Consider the following 22,203-nt stretch of genomic DNA (forward strand, 5'->3'; position numbering starts at 1 on the left):
TTTGACTGCTTTCGAATAATTACAATCGGATTTAAGGAACTAAATGTCATTTACAGTGAAATATAGGAGTCACGCTATGTTTGTGGTTTTTGCTTAGCATAGCTTTAGGGCGCGAGATTGGATGTGGTTAACGTGATCAATTTGTTTTTTTTTTAAATGAGACAAACAATTTTTTTATCCGCGTAATTTTTTTATTTTCTTTTTTCCTGAATTGGCATTTTTTTGCAACATGTTTTTGTTGAGGTTGAAATTGATCACTAAAATTTTGTTGAAGATAAACTTCGTGAAAAAATATACATTTGCGAAATTTCAATGGTGTGATGTGTGTGAAGATCTAAATCTGCACTTGGCCAATGTGGAGACTACAGCCCAAGCCCTCTCATTCTGAGAGGAGGTCTGTACCCAGTAATGTGAATTAGTAATTTAGACAGAGTTGTAATCGAATTGATTCGCTAGTTTCAAGACACGTCTATTTCTTTCCTAAAAATCATGATCCTAAGTTTAAGTTGTTCATAATCCGCATTTTCGCAACAAAACAATTGAAACCAAAGCAAATTGCCACCAATCTGATCATCGCCAACAAAAGCACAATCCAACGTTGCTTTATCAACTTATAACAAATCCACACGAATCCAATTAAGCGACGTTCGGCATCAATTTGCGCGCGTAAACTTGGCGCCAACTTTTGACGTTTCTCAGACGCCATATTGGAATCGAATCAGCGCCATCTGTAGGTAATCAAATGATACTGCATCGCGTCCGGTAATTAGTTTATGGAGCGAGATCCGCGATGACAGATCTATGGGGAATCTAATAATATTATTGGCGCAGTTTCAGTTACGAAGCGTGAACTTTTATTTATTTACTCTAGCAACGTCTATCTTATCGTGATACAGAGAATCTATATTTGTGACGTTAATTTGAGTATGTAAGCGACTCATCAAGCGAGTACATTAAGAACTAAAGTCACAATGACATTCATTTAATATTACAAAGTTAGGTTGTATCTCAACCAGTAATGAACGAGTAGGTTTAAACGACTAGGTAGACTCCATTTTACAAGACTCGACTCTAAAACAAAGACTGAAGGGTCGAGTCTTTATTGATAAGACTGAGTTGTTTTATTTAAAAAAGTAGGACGTCCACTTTTGGACATACTTAGGCCTCCATCATGCATATAATTAAGAATACCTTACCTTCTACATTGTATGTTATGTAGGTACATAATAATATGTAGTAACACAATACTTAACAAATACTTAAATTAGGAGTCGTTAAAGAATCCATTTTCTCTATCTTTATTCAATAAAATGATCAATAAACATCATACTTACGATTTAGCAAATACTTCACAGCATTTTCCACTTTTCCAATCGTTTGTAGCTATCAGAGAGACAATCGACAAAGATAGGGGCATGAAGGGCGACGTATGCCTTATTTATTGGTGCAAAAACATTGTGAGGTTGCTTTACATTGCTGTACTTAGCATTATATTACATACGTAGCAAAAATCAACATTAATAAGACCCTGCTTGCACAACCACATCTTCAAGATAGTTAATTTTGTTTGTATAACTATAACACATCCTGCTATAGGTAAAGTTATTCACGATGACGCGTGCCATGGTTCTTATACAATGTCGATTTGTAATTTTTCATCACACTTGCTCGTAAACAGTGTCGTAACATGCAGGCTACCTTGATTGCAACCCCCCAAATAAAACCCTCGACCTTAATGTGCTTGTCATGAAGCCCGTGGTCGGTAAATGTGCTGCTGCAGGACTACATGGACCACATGCACACGCACGTTGCGGCGCATGCCGAGGGAGGGGGAGGTAGAGGACGGCGCTGCCAAGAGCACAGCCTAAGGTATCGCCAATATTTGGAACAATTATATTTTTTCTTTTACAAATATAAAATTTTACTTGCAAATGTGATGAAAAACATTGTATGTCGCACGGGCGGTACTAGAATTACGAACATCGACTCATTAAAGCCCTCAGTCTTCGACTTCGGGCTTCTAATAGACTCTCGTTCGTAATTCCTTATTTACCGCCCTTAAGACACAATGTACTATTCAATGTCTAATTTTGACAAAATCACGCGTCTTCGTGGGTGGCACTAGGTATAATATCATAAATGCCAAGTTTGCAACTGTGTTTGTTACTTTTTCTCGCTAAAACAGTTAAGTAGATGGATTTGGATGAATTTCAGTAGGTACTTAGATAGTCAGAACTCTGGATTAACACATGCTTATTTTTAAACCCGATTATCCCACGGGAGATTTTGTTCTATATACAACATAACCTAACCAACAAAAAGTTGGAAAACCCCAATATCAATATCTCAATAACAATATATCTCAAAAACGGCTGAACCGACTTTGATAAAACATGTCTAAGGACCATCGCAAGAAAACCTGCTTTAAAAAAGAACGCATGCAAATCGGTCCACCCGTTTAAGAGCTACGGGGCCACAGACAGACACACATAGCGGTCAAACTTATAACACCCCTCTTTTTGCATCGGGGGTTAAAAATGGCATGCGACATGGGGCTGGACAAAAATGCCTCAGTTTGACTGTTGCTGTGCTTTATAGTTTTCTCCTTTTCAACCTACTTCAAAAAAGCAGGAGGTTCTCAATTCGTTTGTATGTTATTATAACCCAGTCCTCCTGAGACTCCGCGTCAAATTTTTAACACAAGAATTTTGAACTTAATGGCAATCAAGAAAAGTTGACATTTAGTTGGATTACGGATTATGTTCATAATACGCTGAGTCTTAGGAGGTTAAAGTGTTTTTTAGCCGGGTTTTTTTATTTTTAAAATTGGTTTATATCTATGCCGCAATGTACTCGTATCACAACTCGCACAAGATATCTCGCGATACTGGAATAAGGGACGACATACGCATCGCAGATACGAAAAACTGCGTGTTTTACGACATGCTCTTTTATGACTTTGGATCTTTTCAATGGGCACGAATCAGAATTTATGGACCCATAGTGACCTTTTTGATTTGTTTAAGGATGCCTTGGATGTTTCAGTTGTTAGATAATGTGGTTGCTTTTTGTCATCATTGTCATCATCGTCATCTCAGCCGTAGGACGTCCACTGTTGGACATAGGCCTCCCCCATAGAGCTCCAGTTGCTTCGGTTGGCAGCGGCCTGCATCTACCGTGAACCCGCGGCTTTAACCAGGTCATCTGTCCACTTCCTTTTTGTACAGTAGAATTTAACAACGAACTTTACTTATCATACCTGGGATAACTCGGGGCAAGTTCTAGGGATTTGATATCGATACAAAAGATGTCGATATAATAAATTATGACACCATGAAAAAGGCGAGGAAATTTCAGTAACCAACATAAATAACTAAATATCATGGGACACTTGACACCATTTGACCTAGTCCCAAACTAAGTAAAGCTTGTACTATGGATACTAGGCAACGGATAAACATACTTATATAGATAAATACATACTTAAATACATATTAAACGTCCAAGACCCGAGAACAAACATTCGTATTATTCATACAAATATCTGCCCCGGCTGGGAATCGAACCTGGGACCTCAAGCTTCTTAGTCAGGTTCTCTAACCACTTGGGCATCCGGTCGTCGAGATGAATGAGAAATTGGCTTTGAGTCATTATAAATATTTTAAGAATGCCCCGTTGACCACTGTGCACGTTGAGAAAATATTTAGCAGTTTTAAATGGATATTTTCATCTAGACGGCAATCATTAATATCGACGAATATGGAAAAAATATTGATTTTATATATTATGAAAACTAATTTAAAATAAACATATAAATACACGTTTTCATTTGTTTATTTGATATATTTTTTGTCGATAAAATATTTTGCTACACACTTTCGTATAGATGCCCCGAGTTATCCCAGGTATGTTACTTATATATAGTTCTGTGGAAATTACTTTCCAAAAAATAGGAAATAAGGAAACATTATTTCCGAAATTCTTATATTCAGTTTAGCCGTGGTCGGTATGCCATTAAAAAATAATGGTCAAATACCTGTCCAATTCTGAGCAAGGCGGCATACCATAACAATATCAGCTTATAATAATTTCTGATAAAATAGTACCAAATATTATTAAAAAAAACCATTATGTATTTCGTCACCACAGTTTTCCTTCGAAGTTTGAATATAAGAATCTGTGTCAATTATTTTGAATCTTGTTTAATAATAATAAAAAAGTCAAAAAGTCAAAAGTATTTTTTTGCCAGAATACAGTACTGGAAGGTCTTACATTGTATATTTTTTATTTCAGTGTATTCAGCCTGCATGCAGGCGTGCAAATATTTTGTTGAGAGGCGATTAATTAATTTAATACAATTACAAATTTCCTATGTCAAATACCAAATTAAAATAGATTAAAAATCACAAAAATAATCAAAACAAATAACTTCAAAAGTTCAATAATCATTTCCAAATAATACAAAATAATTGTTAACGCCACAAGGTCCCAAGAAATAATACCACTGTCTTCTAAATCACTTCACTTTAATACTGCTAAATTAAGAAGATACAGTACTGTGGATTACTACGATTATGTGGATAAAAAACGTAGACCTTCGTCGGTCATGCCATGAAAACAAGAAAAATCTTAAAAGCGTGATGTAGAATGGTGACAGCACTTGATAGTGACATCTTACGGGTGGAAATTAAACTAAAAATATATAAAATGTGTGCAACTAGCACCATCTATAAAGAGGTCGTAAAACAGAACTACAAAATTAGTACATCTCACACCATCTGTTAAGAAATTATGTAACTAAAATATGAAATGTATGTAAAACGGTTAAACATAATACCAACAAGTATGTGTGTATGGTATAAAAATGTCTGTCGAGAAGCCAACTCGTCAAATTATTCTTAAAACCTTAGAGCCTTAATGTCCTGCGGCAGGTTGTTATACAATTAAATGCACATGTTGACCGCATTTTCAGCAAAAAAAAATTTATTCTGCTGGATAGCAAACGAGCAAGTGGGTCTCCTGATGGTAAGAGATCACCACCACCCATAGACACCTGCAGCACCAGGGGGATTGCAGATGCGTTGCCAACCTAGAGGCCTAAGATGGGATACCTCAAGTGCCAGTAATTATAAATATATAAGGCAGTATTATTAATAAGACAAAATTGCACAAGAGAGGAAATAAACAATTTTCAGTTCGTGATTTCTTCCGCAGTCGGTTTTTGGTTTTTTAAACTTGATATAAATTATCATTGACCTTATTATTTTATTTATGCTAATAGATATGCAATGGTGTTGTTTGAAGTTTTTGACAAGTTTTGATCAATGGTGGGCTAAATCTCGCTCATTCGTTTTCAATAAGAATAGACTACTTTGAAATATACATATAACGCCACCATTCCCAAGCTCTCGTTGGTCGTTAAAAGCACTTTTATTCGCGACATTAATCTTAGTTTGTTTCAAATTCCGAAAAAGATCGCAATTATTGGCGAAGTATTCTGATTGGTCAAATTACGAGATAGCTTACCGAGGGGACTCTAGCAGCCAATAGATCACGGAGAGAATTTATAAAATACTATTTTACTAAAGTTCAAGAAGGATATTTTTACAACGCTGTAAAACCTGGACCGGATTGTTTAAAATTTTTGATATCTTTCTACTCCGTGTTATTTCTGATTTCCGTTAATTTTAGCAGGTCAAATGAGGTTCATTTCTCCAGAACACTAATGGACTCTTTTACCGTTGAAGATTTAAACAAGAATTAAGAGTTAATTAATAATGCACTGTGAAACAGTGAAGAAAGAAAGAGGAAATAAATATTTATTTGCCAACAGTACCTAACCATACAAGATAAAAGACAAAATAAAACACAGATTATAAAAAAACCGGCCAAGAGCGTGTCTGACACGCCCAAGATAGGGTTCCGTAGCCATTATGAAAAAATCAAGTAATGTTTTTCTAAGGATTTCGTACTGTGTACGGAATCTTCCAAGTTTAGGTATTTTATACCTTAGGGTGCTATTTACTCTTAAACTACTAATAATTCTCAAGCAATTTTCCAAGTTATAATTTTCCTTGTAAATTTGATATACTTAGTACCATTCTAAGATTTTAGAGGGGGGGGGGAGCATAGCCACTAGTTATTAAAATTTATGAGTGCAATATTATATTATTCAATCCCTATTCTAGAACTATATCTCTGAAAAAAGTAGTCTCTATGGGGTAATTTCGTCTAATTCAATGAAACCTGGCTTCCCCAGCGGCCTAACCCTCCAGCGCCGGCGGGGCAATGAAGCATCCGGTAAATATTTGCTGGACAGATTGTGCAGTCGATGCGGTCTCGAAAGATGTAGGTACTGTAAACTTTGAATTGCAGGCAAGTTGCAACTAGTTTGCGGCTAATTTATTATTGGTAAGGTTTAAATGTCCGAGTGGGTTTTATAACTCCTTTTGTAAAAACTAATCAACGGTGACACAAAAAAAAACAATTAAGTATTGTTTAAAAAATATATATTTTTAATAAGGTAATACCAATTAAAAAGGAGGTCTTTTTTATGAGCTGTCAAAATGCGATTCGCCTATAAAATGTGTATGACAATAACGAGTCGCGACGTCTTTTATATTATGCTCACGCAATCATTTAATAATTTATTTTAAAGCAATAAATTTATTGAAAGTTAATCTGTGTTTCTGGGCTAAGTAAAGTTTTTTATAAGGATTATTATTGCGTTTTGGAATTATAATTTTATAGTATCAATTACTTACCCTATTACGATTACTTTACATCTTATGAAGTCTATTTTTTTAAATAGCCTATATAGTGTCCCACTGCTGGGCAAAGGCCTCCCCTTTCTCCTTCAAGTAAGTCTAATGTAAAACAAATATTTAAATGAATAATTACATGGTAGGTGCTAAAGTGTGCCTAGTTTTTTCCAAAAGGCAGCGTAAACTATCAAGACCAACGCGGAACTCCGCTCATAATCATCAAGTAACCCGCACTCTGTGTTTAAAGACAAACGGACGCCCTGCATTCATACATATATAGTAGGCAATGCTTTTAACGCGAAGACATGCCCCTGGTTAAAATGTATGAACGTCGATCGCGTCGGCCTTGTGTGCCATATTTGTTTGGCCGAGCGATTGGGCAGTGAAGTGTTAGGACTGTTAGCGAGTGGTCTTTTATTCACCGAGTAGGGTAACCATTTCGAATTGAAAGTGTTAAAATAAATCGGAAAAATTGTAATGGTACGCTTACACCAGAAGCTAATCATTAGCCGATTTCAGGCCGGAGCTGTTCAGACGACCTGCAATTTTGCGGTACTGATCAAATGGGTTAATCATAAGGGTTTTTTGATAACTTATGTTATCATTCTAAATAAAGGGAAGACTTTATAAGAATTTATAATTTCAGAAAAATTAACACAATTGTATTTTTTTACTATTTAGTGGGTTCGATTCCCGGTTTAGACATATAAACTTTGAATGCAGTTTAAATTGTTCTTAAAATCAAAATGAAGTCTTATTTCAGTAAAATTGTTTATCTACAATATTTAAGATAGGTCCTTTCTCTCAATGTGGGATAGCCGTAGGACAGCCTGTATAGCTCTCTAAACCGAGTTGAGAATCAGAGAATTCCCAGTTTTGTGATTTTGTAAATTATTCAAATTAATTAAAAGTTATCAGTTTATAAGAAAGAAAGAAAGAAAGTAAATACATTTATTCACAACACAAGATACAACAATAGTACAAAACAAAGTAAAAATAGACAACACGTAGGAAAGTTATGTGTCATTGCGGTTGTGAATCGGACACTGGCTCAGCATAATACTGAAGCGTTAATAATAAACACCCCAGCGCTGATTTTCAGTCAGCACCGTTGGCGACCCTCGATTTATTGAAAATGTTGTACTCCATATTCGGGACATTCAGAAGTTATTTCTACAATTTGATTTGTTCTTTATAAAGAACACGAGGACGAGGGTATGCGGTAAATAAGCGGTATATGTACGTATTAAGTTTTGATCGATTATGATTATTATGTACACGTTAAATCTGTTTAGCTTTTTTATTATAGTTTTTCTTTTGAATGTATTATACAAGGTGTTAATTAAATAACTGAAAACCAGAAAGTAATTTGCTCAGAATCAAGAGTAGAATCGATTACACTATGTTTTAAATAATGTTGTGTTTGTGTTTTTAAATCCCTTTTTTATTGTGCCCAGTCTGAAAGATACGATTGCAACAGGCGCCAATTAAATATTTTGGCGAGGTTGCATACTATTTCGATAATTTAATACTGGCCGTTTGCTTTCAATGTGTGTTTTTTTTTCTAAAAACGTCAAAGCGCAACTGACAAATTCAAATCCTGAGTGTACAGTTAGAAATGAATTAGAATTACTGACTTAGCAAAACACACCAATATAAAGAAGATATTCAAAAATAAATTCAATCGACAACAAAATGAAAAAATATTTTTGGGGCGTCTGAGATTTTCAGTTATTTAATTAACACCTTTTATAATTATAAAGTACTGTGACGAATCTTATCCATAATCAAGAGGGAGGAGGTAAGTACAGTCGAACCATTAAAATTTGATTCCTGATCCACCGTAGAACGTTCTCACAGTAAGTGTCATAATAGAATAGAATAGAATAGAATAGAATAGAGATAATAAATTCCCTTGTCACGCTATGCGATGTCACTATGATTTTTTCTACGAAAAGATTCTACAGTGGGTCATGATTTAGTTGGTTCGAGTGTAGATTTGACACTAATACAGTTTTCATCACACTTGCTCGTCAATGATGTTATTCCATGCCTGTATACTAAAGGGCAATGGCCTCAACTGTTCCCGCGGGAACTATGGATTTACGTATAGTTTTTCTCCCCAAGGGAGTTATCACTTTAGTTTTAAAAAGATTAAAGAGGTTTCAAGTCAGCCTACGTTTTATTTACATTTTTAAAACTTAGCTATAACCCAATTTTACCCCATAAAAATTCTTCCACGCTTCATGATTCGCTTCATCATTTCGCTTTAAAAATGAAAATTTGGACTTTAAAGTTGAATATTTCGCAAACAGATCACTGAAAAGAAAAATTGTCTTAGCAAATCCCCAATGGTTTTAAAATACCTATCCACCGATACCCCACATTATATGGTTAGTCGAGAAAAAAAATCACCCCCACTTTACGTCTATGGGAGGTACCCTAAAAAAATTGTTTTATATTTTTATTGTACCACTGTCGGCGTGACTGAAATGTATATTCATGTCAAATTACAGCTTTCGAGTACTAACGGCCTCTGAGCTTACCCGCGGACAGACATGGCGAAACTATATGGGTTCCTAGTTGACTACGGAACCCTAAAAATGTGAAAATTTGCGAAGATGCTTTGATGTTTGGGTATGTGTTACTCCATCAAGCAAAAACAGCTCAATGGATTTGTATCAATGCTCAAATTCAAATTCAAAATCAAAATTCAAATGATTTATTCAGTAAATAGGCCGCAATGGGCACTTTTACACGTCATTTTTTAAACTACCAGCGCTTTCGGAAAGACCATCATTGCCAAGAAAAATGCGCCGCAAGAAACTTGGCAGAAAGTCATTTTTCATAATAATATAATTACAAATAAAATACTTAAAAACTATATTATACAATTAAAGAAAAAAAAATACAGGGATGTAAGGGGTCCCTTAGTTACAATACTAAACACTAACTATATCTAAACTATATCTACGTTCAGTGGAAGTGTAGAATGCTTCCACCGTCATAAATTTTAAAATAATAATAACAATAATTTAGTTCTGAAATATACATTTCAGGTCAAGTAACCATTAAGCTTTTGGATTTCGAAGGCAAGTTCACGTCTGCCGCCCCCAAAGTTAGCTCACACGCACTCATGTCATGCTCTGAAAGCAGAGCGGTACCGAGGGCATGGTATTGCTTCCGTTCCCATAAGCTCTATGGGATCGTCTTGGGAACTTCGACGTCGCGAGCCTGTGACTAGAAATTAAACTAAAAATATAAAAGTTTATAAAATCCATAAGCTTAACAATATTATACAGCCTTAAACATAGCAAGGGGATGTATAAAGTCCCTGAGTTAATAAAAAAAATATTATACAGCAAGGGGATGTATAAAGGCCCTATGTTAATAACAAAATTCCTAATCTAAATAATTCAGAGATGTATATAGTCTCTAAATGTCAAAGTAAACTAATGGTTTGTATAGTCTGGATTAGATACTTTTTATTCTCAAAAATTGGTTAGCTTCCGTGGGATCGCGATAGTAAGTCACGTACAGGCGCGGTTCGAATGGAGGGGGAGGGGGTCACAACGGACATGACCCCCCCAAAACCGTACACGTCAAATTGAAAAATCTAAAATTTTAAAATAAAAAAAACAATTTTTTGCCCCTAGCCGCGATGTATATTATTATCAAACGTTTAACATTCGCCATATTTTTCTCAAACATTTTAACAGATGAAAGCCCATTCTTTCATCAATAAACGCTTGTTTCCCCATAGATCGTTAGCTACAGGAATTTCGATACAACGCGGGGACAGTGTTCCTGGGGGAATCGGACAATTACTTAGTGCCTTCATCTGCCTTGCTAACCTTCCGATACGGGAAATATTTGTTCGAATACAAAATACTGATTAAAAAACTAATATGCGTAAAAAAATATATATTATAGTTTTATAGTTTTATTTGGAGAACAAACAGGAATAGATGTATAATAATAGTTCTTATGTTCTTAATTCTTTTAAATCACATTCATCTACCTCCTCAACAGCTCTCACTGAGAATTATATTAAAGTAATTCGACAATGACAGTGTGTGCTGCAAAGATTTTAGAAAAGAGAGAAAAAAAAACAAAAATGAAATAAAATTAACAATAGAAAAGTTCCAATGCCTAGATTTTTAAGTACAAGTTTAAGTAGAACTTTAAGTACAGCGCGATAGCCCGCCCCAATCAGCAGCCAACAGTGATGTACAAAAAAAATGATATACCTACAGTAAAAAAACAAAAACAAGATAAGTCGTTAAAAATCTATGTACTGAACCGCTGTAACTTGCCTACTATTACATAAACCCCCAGTGGGTTTTTCCAATAGTGGCATAATAAGTTCATTGTATTTATATTGTTTCGATTATATTAATAAAAAAAAAAAAAAAAGTATAGTAAACCAAAAATTATTCTGACGCTGACCTTCAACAGCGGGAGACGTCAAGCCCCAATGAGCCAATGCTAGAGGCATGCAGGTATAGCTAGCTGTACTACCACGGTACCACGGTATTAAGTATGTAAGTTTTGATTTACTATTACTCGTTAACTTATGACGCCTACGAGGGTGTGATAGTATAGTTTTCCTTTTAAATTCTTGATACACTAAATGTTGCCGGCGATTCCGTCGTGTAGAATTCGATTATCGCTATCCCGTGGGAACTATGCAATTTTCTGGAATAAAAACCGTCCTATGTCCGTCCCCGGGACTCAAGCTATATGTATACCTTGCAGGTGGTAGGACCTTGTGCAAGGTCCGCCCGGATTGCTACCACCATCTTGCTCGTTAATCCTGCCGTGAAGCCGCAGTGCTTGTTGTGCACTGTTGTGTTTCAGCGTGGAGAGTAAGACAGCCGGTGAAATTACTGGCACTTGAGGTATCCCATCTTAGGCCTCTAGGTTGGCAACGCATCTGCAATCCCCCTGGTGTTGCAGGTGTCTATGGGCGGTGGTGATCTCTTACCATCAGCAGACCCACTTGCTCGTTTGCCATCCAATCGAATAAAAAAAAAAAAAAAAAAACGAATTTGATCTAAATCAGTGCAACGGTTCAGACGTGAAGAGGTTACAAACTTTCGCATTAATACTAATATTGGTAAGATCATGACTTTCCTCGGTTTCCTTGGGAAAGGGGTATTTAGGAAGCTTCGATTAAAGCACGCAAGACGCCACTAACCTTTCAACGCCGGGCAGATCTTTTTCCACAGCGTGAGGCAGCCGCATCGGTGGTACTGCCCCAGCGCCAGCTCCATGAAGAAGAGCGGCAGACCACCGAAGAGCAGCATGATGCAGTACGGGATTAAGAAGGCACCTGGAAAAGGATCAGCTTGACGAATGGCCACTCACCATCCCAGCCCATACACGTCCCACAGCTGGGCAATCTGGGCATAGGCCTCTACGCAGAATGAGAGGGCTGATTGAATGATGGTCATTGCCGCAACAAAAATATACAAGACGTTTTAGAATTAAGTAAAAACCGGGCAAGTGCGAGTCGGACTCGCGCACCGAGGGTTCCGTGCACATTTATAGGTATGTAAACGGGAATCGTGTCTTGAGGATATTTCTCGATTTTTCCGAGTGATTTAATAAATCCTGTGTATGCAGTGCAGAGCCCTACTCTTAAGCAAAATGTACGCAGTGTGGGGTCTGATTAAATTGGACATTAATATTTTTAGACAGACATAAAAAATCAAGATTTTTCAGAAATTTCTAGTTGGTTGTGTTATAATAGATACCTTCATACCAAATTTCAAGTTTCTAGGACAACTGGAAGTGCCCTATAGGTTTTCAGTGCACTGGCTATTGTATGGAAACACGTTGTTTAATGACTGTAACTTTTGATTGCGTTGACTTAGGAGTTCGATTTTTTCAGGGCTTCAAGGGACCGCAAATTTGAGTATTCGATATCAATTTCAGCTTCTTGGGGGTCTTGGCAGACGGACGGACGGACATCAAAGTGATCCTATAAGGGTTCCGTTTTTTCCTTTCGAGGTACGGAACCCTAAAAACGGAGTACGTATTTTAACAGATAGTTGTTTTACTTTCATCAATCAGTCGAGTACTGTAAAAATGTTCCTAAAGATTTTTTTGTTGAATTCATTGATCGATGTTATATTTTGTAAATATCCTTTTGCGTAGTGTTCCATCAAGTTAACCCGAACGTTCATGCCCCAATGTTCAGGCCCAGAAGTCATGCCGTGCTAAGAAGTATCGCTTGACGTGACGTCACACGGAACTTCAACTGGCTATATATTCATCATTTTTTGTTTAACTGACAAGAGAAAAAATACGTCTCCAATATTTTCAGATCATCTAACTGACGACCTCTAACATGGTAGAATTTTTAAGGACACCAGCCCATTAACTACGTAACTATTCTTAATGAGAATACCATCCCACCTCCTCCATTCTGGTAGCAGATGTAGGGGAACCGCCAGACGTTGCCCAGGTCGACGGCGAATCCCACTACGGCGAGCAGGAACTCCGCCTTCTTGGCCCAGGTCTCCCGCACGCGCTCCGGAGTCAGCGACACCACCACCGATCTGGCTTTCGCCGTTTGCTGTTAGAAAAGAACGTCTAAATCCACAGCGATAATTGAGCCGACCATTCTCATTCATTTGTGCACCCATCTAAACACCGTTTATTTATTTTCCTGCACAAGCGACATGGTAATTAGACTGCGTGCTCAGATCTCCAAAAAGGGTGGCGGCCATTTTCATTCACCTGTGCACTTAAGTCTCATTACCGTGCCACTAGTGAGAAAAAAGCGGCACGGTAATTAGACTATTGCACATATTGCACAGAAAATGTTACAGTGCCTGACAATGATAGTTGGGGGAAAGTTACTGTTTGGTGCGAGTGCTTATGTTGAAACCCGAGCAAGCGAGGCAGTCTAGGATTGACACACGTGCGAAGTAAGCGAGTTGGTCCAAAAGAAGAATCCTGAGCATAGCCGAGGGTTTCAAGATACGAGACGAGATGCTAATTTGTATTTGTTTATTTTCTGTTGCACAACAAAAGCGCTCTTTCACGCAAATTTTAAAGGAGGAAGACCCTTTTCAAGGTTAATTTTGGACTCTTTAGTCTGCTTTGCTGGGATGACGTGCTTTTAGTAACCCGACGGGGTTTTTTGACTGTGGTATTAGTTACCGGGGTGGTGGCGGTGGTGGGCGGGGGATCCGGTGGCATCTCGTCCGGCGGCTCGCCGTCTCCGGAGCGCCGTTCCGATGCCGGGCTCTCCCCCTGCGACAAAAACATGTGTTGCAATTAATCCAAAGTCAAATTAAAAGTATCTTTATTCAATGTAGACTATAACAAGCACTTTTAAATGTCGAAAAATCAACCACCGGTTCAGAAAACCTTTTGAGAAGAACTTGTCTGGAAACTTAACGAGGTATTTTTTTTTAAACAGATGTACTATGTTATTTATGACCCGCATCACAAGTTTTAATGTTTAATACCACGTTACGTTTAATACGTTATACCACGGCTGGTATTAAATAGTTCTTTGATTTTAACGGAACTTATTCTATAAGTAAATGAATTTTCGCGTAAAGTAAAATCTATGAAAGTGTAAATGGTTGAAAACTGAATTCTAACAACTTTGGCACGTGTCGGTGACGCAGGGAGTGGTGCTAAGGGACAGGAAATTAGTGTGAAAAATAACAAGTTTGTTGTCGTTCCGTGGACATGAGTTCACGACTTTGACTTCGTCGCACTTCGGTGAATTCGAAAAGGGCAGCCTTGTATACTGTCACCTGCTTTCATATCTGCCACAGCGTTCAAAAATATCTGCTACGTCCTACCGGCCCTAGAAATATAGTGGTGTCAGATATGAAAACACGCTTTGTTGTGCACATAGCCACATATTGCTGGTGATTGTAACTCGTATCGTTAAACTGGCTTAATAAAGTGTCGATAGTCCTAGTTAGCCCTCTTGTTCTGAGAGGAGGCCTCTGCCCAGCAGTGGGACGTGGATGGATGGAGTCCTAGTCTTAAAGAGTGAGGAACAACAGCTCTTTATTTTTCTTTCTTTGTTGTATAGATTTTTTTGAGACCAAGATGACATTTCGGCGGTACCTATGGCAGAGAAGATATTGTACTTTGTGAAGATAATTGTGCCTAGCCTTCTTATTTAGTTTAGTTTGAAAACAATACAGGGTGAAATCTAGGACGTAATACAAAATTAGTGGTTCGTGCTCAGTTAATGCTGGGTAATATAAAGCATTAACTCTTTTGTTGAAATAAGACAGATGAGCACTTATTTTGTATTACGTCCTAGATTTCACCCATCGGAGGACAATTTTGCCAGCGGATTTTATGGATCACCATAGTGTATAAACATCTGGGGATTAATAATAATAATTGGCTACCTACTTATTAAACATACTTAAATATATGTATAGATAAACAAACACATAATAAATACAGTACCTACCTGCTACAGTACGAGTAGCTTTATTCGGGCTAAAACTCGATAATCAATCAATCAATCATTTATTGTGCATATAATTTTAGGTATAATAAGCGTTTTCCCAGAGATAAGACCAAGTTAGATCGATTTATAAGTTGGAGTCGTTTCCGAGATCCCAAAGTTTTTTATAGTATATATATGTATATATATATATATATATATATATATATATATATATATATATACAACAATTGCTCGTTTAAAGGTATTATATAGACAGATATTAAACAAACAAAACTTGAGCAGAAACATTCGTATTTTTCAAACAAATATATCCACCCGAGTCAGGTCTGCAATTGACTGCAACTCTAACCACTGGACTATATGGTCGTCAATTTCATCGTAGGTAAATACTGATTTATCGGTTTCAAAGTGATTTCAACGCGTCGACACTAACATAAATCGGATTTTCATTAATCAAAAACGTTCACGCTTTCATAACGTAGCCTGCGTGAAATGTAAGTGAAATACAGCTACCTATTTTCCTCTAACGCCGTCTACTTAGTCTAAAAAACCATTACTTGCCCTAGCCATCCTAATACCCATAAATCCTTGTCAAAACCTCAAAGCAACCTTATTTACCGAGGTTTCCACTGGCACAGTCAACATCGCAAGTACAGTCAACACGTGGCTGTTTGACAAACAGACGAACAGATTGCCGGATAAATAAAAATAATGAACAGTGACCCTTGTAAGCGTAGAGTAAAGGGGCGCAGAAAGTTCTTTGGCATTTTTTCTGCCCGAAAAGCTAAATCATACTTTTACGTTAAAAATAAAGTTGTGTTAAATACTTGTGATGTATACATATCATTTAATAATATTGTAAATCTGTTTAAAAAAATATACCTCGTTGTGTTTCTTGTCGGATTCTTCTCAACAGAGGTTTTCCCGAACCGGTGGTAGATTTTTTTTGACATTCATAAGTGCTTGTTATAGCCTAAATTGAATAAAGGTGGCTGATTATCAAACAAGTCGTCCACCTACCCACCGTGTCTCTGTCAACCTCGACACTGGCAGAATCATCAAAAAATTGATGGAGCCACTTTTCCTAAATTTGAATTGAATTGAATAAAGGTATTTTGACTTTGACTTTGACTTTTGACTTTGACTATGCAAATTTATCTTGTAAAAAGTTGGGAACTTCACTTACTGAAATTCCAAATAATGTACGTATCACCTTGAAACAATGCTGGACGTGCCATGTAACCAAGTTCAACCAAGAGACAACATCTGGCAGAATAAGAGGAATCTTACAGTCATCGTCATGAAAATGACTAATAATGGTCAACAAGGACTAAAGAAGCACGCTGTCGTTCGGGGAGGAGGCTTCTTGACAATTGTCTTACTTTCTACTACTTATTTGCCTTGATCCAATCGATACGCTTCATTTACCTATCTTTGCTCAGCGCATCTCTAGTTGAAACAGCTTGGCGGAGCGGGGGTAGGTACCTAAATTAAGCGTTTCTATTAGTTCATGACAACACGTTTCTTGGAACACATCCTCACATATCTCTGGTGGAGAAGAGACCCAGCATAAAAAACCTTTACGTTCCGTCAAATTCAAGTCCGTCAAATTTTAAAACTGTGAACGGCACGGCGGCGTCTCCGTTAAAATGGGGTAATACCAGCTTTTCTTTAGCAAGTGGTGGTGGTTTTGCAGGTGGTAGGACCTTGTGCAAGGTCCGCCCGGATTGCTACCACCATCTTGCTCGCTAATCCTGCCGTGAAGCAGCAGTGCTTGCACTGTTGTGTTTCGGCGTGGAGAGTAAGACAGCCGGTGAAATTACTGGCACTTGAGGTATCCCATCTTAGGCCTCTAGGTTGGCAACGCATCTGCAATACCCCTGGTGTTGCAGATGTTTATGGGCGGTGGTGATCTCTTACCATCAGGAGACCCACTTGTTCGTTTGCCATCCAGTCGAATAAAAAAAAAATAGAATAAAAAGTGAACCATCTGTACTCTGCATCTCAGCGGCGCGCGGCTTGCAGCTGTTTGTAAAGTAAATTGCCAAAACAACCGAATGTTACTTTTGTAAGTGCGGGGGGCCTGTTCGTTTGGCTCTGCTAGTTATTAGAGCTCATTATTAATTTGAAGTAAGAATTTTAGCCGCCGCCGCCGCCGCATTTTGGTCAGCCGTGGTGGCCTAGTGATTTGACCTATCGCCTCTCAAGCAGAGGGTCGTGGGTTCAAACCCCGGCTCGCGGCTCTGAGTTTTTCGAAATTCATGTGCGGAATTACATTTGAAGTATACCACGAGCTTTGCGTTGAAGGAAAACATCGTGAGGAACCTGCACAAACCTGCGAAGCAATTCAATGGTGCGTGTGAAGTTCCCAATCCGCACTGGGCCCGCGTGGGAACTATGGCCCAAGCCCTCTTGTTCTGAGAGGAGGCCTGTGCCCAGCAGTGGGACATATATAGGCTGAGATGAAGATTTTTTGAAATTAAGCTTTACCCATGGCTTTGCTTGTGTGAATCATTACGTCTGTTGCGAGATACTCAATCTCCTAGAAATAGCCATGCTCAGCGCTCAGCTCATGCGTTATCCTCTAAATACAGCTATCTCATTATCAGCCAGAAGACGTCTGCTGCTGAACAAAGAACGCCACAATGACCGACAACTCGCCACTTGCATCCACCGGGTGTCCACAACTATCAGTCATGTCCAAGTCCGTCCATTTGTTTTAGCATGAAAGAATACTCGTATCACACACACGCACTCACAAACACAAATACATACACACTCTTATTAAATATAATGACCCGGATAACTCACGTCTTAAATCGAGTTTAGCTCGACATGTTTCGGGCTAATCGTAGCCCTTCGTCTTCGGAGCAACGCGACTCAGCGGCTGCTGCAACACGCGCACGATACGCACGATAAACCCGCCGTTTTATTTTTATTTAATTTTATTTTGCTTTTTACTTTTGCGCGTTGCTCCGAAGACGAAGGGCTACGGATTAGCCCGAAACATGTCGAGCTAAACTCGATTTAAGACGTGAGTTATCCGGGTCATTATATTTAATATGAGTGAGTCTCACGGTAGTTTCATGTTCAAAACATACACACTCTGTTGTCGTCGTTCAATCATTGAGAACGGAAGAAAAAAATACTAATATCTACGTAAACGTAGTATCTCGATTTGTGATCATAAAAAGCCATATCAAACTACACGAAAGCTACCAAATAGTTCAAATGAGTCTCTCTAATCGAAACGGTATTGGTTGGCTTTTTGTTGCTGCTTGCCCCAGAACCGATCGCGAAGTCGTGTATGTACCTAATATGTACTTTATGTGTATTGAACGGATAGGTATACCCAACTGATATCTAAAAGTTGTAGGTTGGTTCCGCATCCTGGATGTTATAAAAAAAACTTATGAGTTTTTATGATTGGTTTTTTGGAGTCTTTTTGTATTTTTTATTTCAACTCCAAATTTGTTACTTTTACGGTTTTTTTTTTTAAATAAGCAACCTGAGATATGTATGCATAGGAAAAAATCGTGTCTAGATTCCTGTCCAGCGGTGGTGTAGGGGTTATAGCACGCAGCACGGATTGCTGAGGACCTGGGTTCGATTCCCAGCGCTGGTCTCTTTTTCTGGTTTTTCTGTGCAACCATGTCTCAGTTTGTATTTTCGTTATGAGTTTTTTCCGGATTCTCCTCAACAGTAGTTTGTTATAGTCTATATTGAAAAGAAATATTTTGCCTACTTTGACCGAGTAGTTGTTTTTTTTTTCTATTTCGGATATTTTCAACCCCCGACGTAAAAAGAGAGGTGTTATAAATTTGATGCCAATGTCTGTCTGTGGCATTGTAGCTCTCACTCAAAGTGATGAACGATTTTTGATGCGGTTTAAGCCAAAATATATACCTATGGACGTCAAACGTGTGAGAATAAATGTTTTTATAGAGATAGAGCCCTGTGACAGACGGACGGACAGACAGCGGAGTCTCAGTAATAGTGTTCCGTTGGCGCCCTTTGGGTACAGAACCCTAAAAAGCATTCTATATTGAACTAAAAATTCACTAAGCCCCATACGAAGAAGCATTAGGTATACTTAGAAGGTTTTAAACGTACAAATAACCATCAATCTCGAGTAAACAAATTGGAAGCCTCGCAGCAATCGTAAAGCGAGCGTTTTACTGTGTCGGATTAGGCCGTAATTGATTCGGTTAGTCTATTAATGGCTGATAAGATAAGTTAATGAAAATGGGCACTTGTAGAGTGCGTATAAGGAGGCCGTTTAATGGGGAGCTTACCCCAAGTATGGGGTAAAAACGCCAGAATCGATTTTTACTTACTCTAAGATGGGGTAAAAACGCTGGAGTTTTCTTTTTAAGTGTGCATGTTTTACTTTTTTAAAATTATTTAGGTGATTGTACTATTGAGTTTGACGAGAATAACAAAATTCGTCAATATTCCATGAAATTTTTATGTGTCCATTTTGTAACGACTTAAATACCTACCTATAAACTGTACGAAAAAAGTCACAAAAGTGATAAAAAAGGAACACTTTTTTCTTCGCCCAAATTGATAGTGCTAACGATTCTGAGTGAGAAGAAGCCAAAGTTACCCAATTCTTAAAAATATATATATAGGGACACTTAAATGCCGTGGTAGCTTAGTGGTTTGACTAGTCTCTCAAGCAGGAAGTCGTGGGTTGGCGCCCGGGCTTGCACCTCTGCATTATTGATGTGCGAAATGAAATTTGAAGCTTTACGTTGAAGGAAAACATTGCGAGGAAACCTTGACATCTTAGTAATAAAATTGCAATATAGCTTATGTTTCCTATAGGAATTTACCAGGTACCAAACAAACGCTATCAATAGCGACTTAGGATTCCCAAAGCTCAAAGTCCTTTGTCTTAAACAACGACACGCTTCCTTCCGACAGGATGTAACTTTTAGCTCTCACCGGGGTCGTTTCGGACGTCAGAAAAACTGTAAGTATTTAAAAATGTGTATTTTTGAAGTATTTAATAACGTACATCGCGATGTATATTTTTTCATACTAAATCCCACTAATGTGAAAGTTCGTATTATGTCTATTTGTTTGTTTGTTACCTTATCACGCCTACACCTCTGAACCGATTTAGATGAAATTCGGTATACAGGTAGATTGAGTCCCGGGAAAGAACACAGGATAGTGTTAATCCCTGAAAATTGCAAAGTTCCCGCGGGATAGCGATAAACGAATTATACACGGACGGATTCGCAGGCAACAGCTAGTTTACTATAAAATCTTTTTGAACGAGCCCAACACGAACACGGAGTTACGAGGTTAGAGGTCGCTTACAAGGAAACACGTATATTCAACAGCATTAAACAGTATGACAGGCCACCGGTAAATATGCGGTGCGTGCCGAGTCGCAATTCCCCGCATTACTAGCTTAATCTAGCCCTACTAACACAATACCAACTTATGTCTGTTTATAACTATAGTTCTAACTTAGTACAGAGCTCTTAGACCAAGACTGGCCAATAGACTTTTTTAGTGGGCAATTTTTTTCTAGTGGGCAATTTTTTTTAAGTGGGCAAATTTTTCTTAGTCTGAGGCCGCACTAGAGATAGATACCTAACTATTTAAATATTTTCATCATCATCATCATCATCAGCCTATGTTCGTCGGTTCGTCCACTGCTGGACATAGGCCTCTCCCATGGCACGCCACTGAGCACGATCCTCGGCCACTCTCACCCAGCTCTTGCCAGCCGCCCTGCGAAGATCATCGCTCCACCGAGTCTGAGGACGTCCTACGCCACGTTTGCTGATCCGTGGTCTCCACTCAAGAACTCGTCTACCCCAACGGTTATCGGTTCTTCGGGTTATATGGCAATATCTTCTTTGTAATCAACGCTTTAGTGGGCAAAGACAAATATCTTGGCAGGCCACCTGGTAGCCCACTGGCCTGGGTTTGTACCACGGCTTGCTTGAGAGGCCATAGGTTAATCCACTAGGTTATCACAACTACATGAAACACGAAACGCCAACTAAAAAAAAATTAATCTGTTAATTTCACTGAATTACAATAATCATCCACTTAGATTCTAATCTTAGTTTTTAAAGATTAAAGTTTTAGATTAAGTTTAGATTAGTTTAATAATAATAATCCATTTATTTCAAACACAATGGCCATAGATGCCAATAGATGGTTAATAATATTAAATCTTACAACTATATTAGTAGATTTATAAATAATTCCACAACATTAAAACAATTTCGATTATACAAACAAATTAAATAAAATTATCCATTATTAAATATTATATGTCACAATCATAATAACATAATTAACCATTGATTATTACTTATTATTAAATAACACCGGACTGGAACCTAGGTTTAGGTTAGGGATAGGGTTTTAAAGATTTAGGTTAAGGTTAGAATCTTAGTTTTTAGGTTTTTAACTGATACTCCTAAAAAGTTCGACAGAAGATTACGATTTAATTTGTTCGATAATACTTCATTATTTTAGTAATTAAGGCAAGCCAAATCTAATGTACTGAAATAAATACTCAATCTATTTATCGGTAAGTGCAAGAACTCTCAGGGGATGGAGAACCCTTCAAATTAATGAAATACAATCACAATTAAACAGAATATTGATGGCTTGTTAATTAATGGAAGTTGATTGACTTTTTCGATTTGGGTCCTAAATAAAATTTACTTCTTGTTTAAGTTGAAAATCTGAATATTTTGTATTATTAATCGCAATATAGTTTAATTTTATTCGCAAAGGGCGATGGAGCGGGCAATGTTGGGCATATCTCTCCGAGACAGATTCCGAAATACGGAGTTCCGGAGACGAACGTACGTATATGAAGATCACGCATAATTTTGGGAATTTATTAAAATCCTGGAATTTCAAATCGACTGCTACACTAAATGGTTTACGCGACCGAAGCCACGGGTAGAGTTTAATTAAAATAAAATAAAATAAAGC

General features: G+C 37.7%; 1 protein-coding gene across 1 annotated transcript in view; it reads right to left on the bottom strand.

Moving 5' to 3' along the window:
• Positions 1-22,203, bottom strand: part of SerT (Serotonin transporter) — a 45,860-nt gene that overhangs the window by 16,463 nt on the left and 7,194 nt on the right. Inside the window, exons 2-4 of the mRNA XM_074100928.1 lie at positions 13,938-14,030; positions 13,188-13,347; positions 11,965-12,099 (exon numbers count right to left, since the gene is read on the bottom strand). Coding sequence (XP_073957029.1) covers positions 11,965-12,099; positions 13,188-13,347; positions 13,938-13,976 — 334 coding nt within the window. The 5' untranslated portion in view covers positions 13,977-14,030. The remainder of the gene's footprint in view (positions 1-11,964; positions 12,100-13,187; positions 13,348-13,937; positions 14,031-22,203) is intronic.

Source organism: Choristoneura fumiferana, chromosome 17, assembly GCF_025370935.1.
Source record: "Choristoneura fumiferana chromosome 17, NRCan_CFum_1, whole genome shotgun sequence".
Taxonomy (NCBI): Eukaryota; Metazoa; Arthropoda; class Insecta; order Lepidoptera; family Tortricidae; genus Choristoneura; species Choristoneura fumiferana.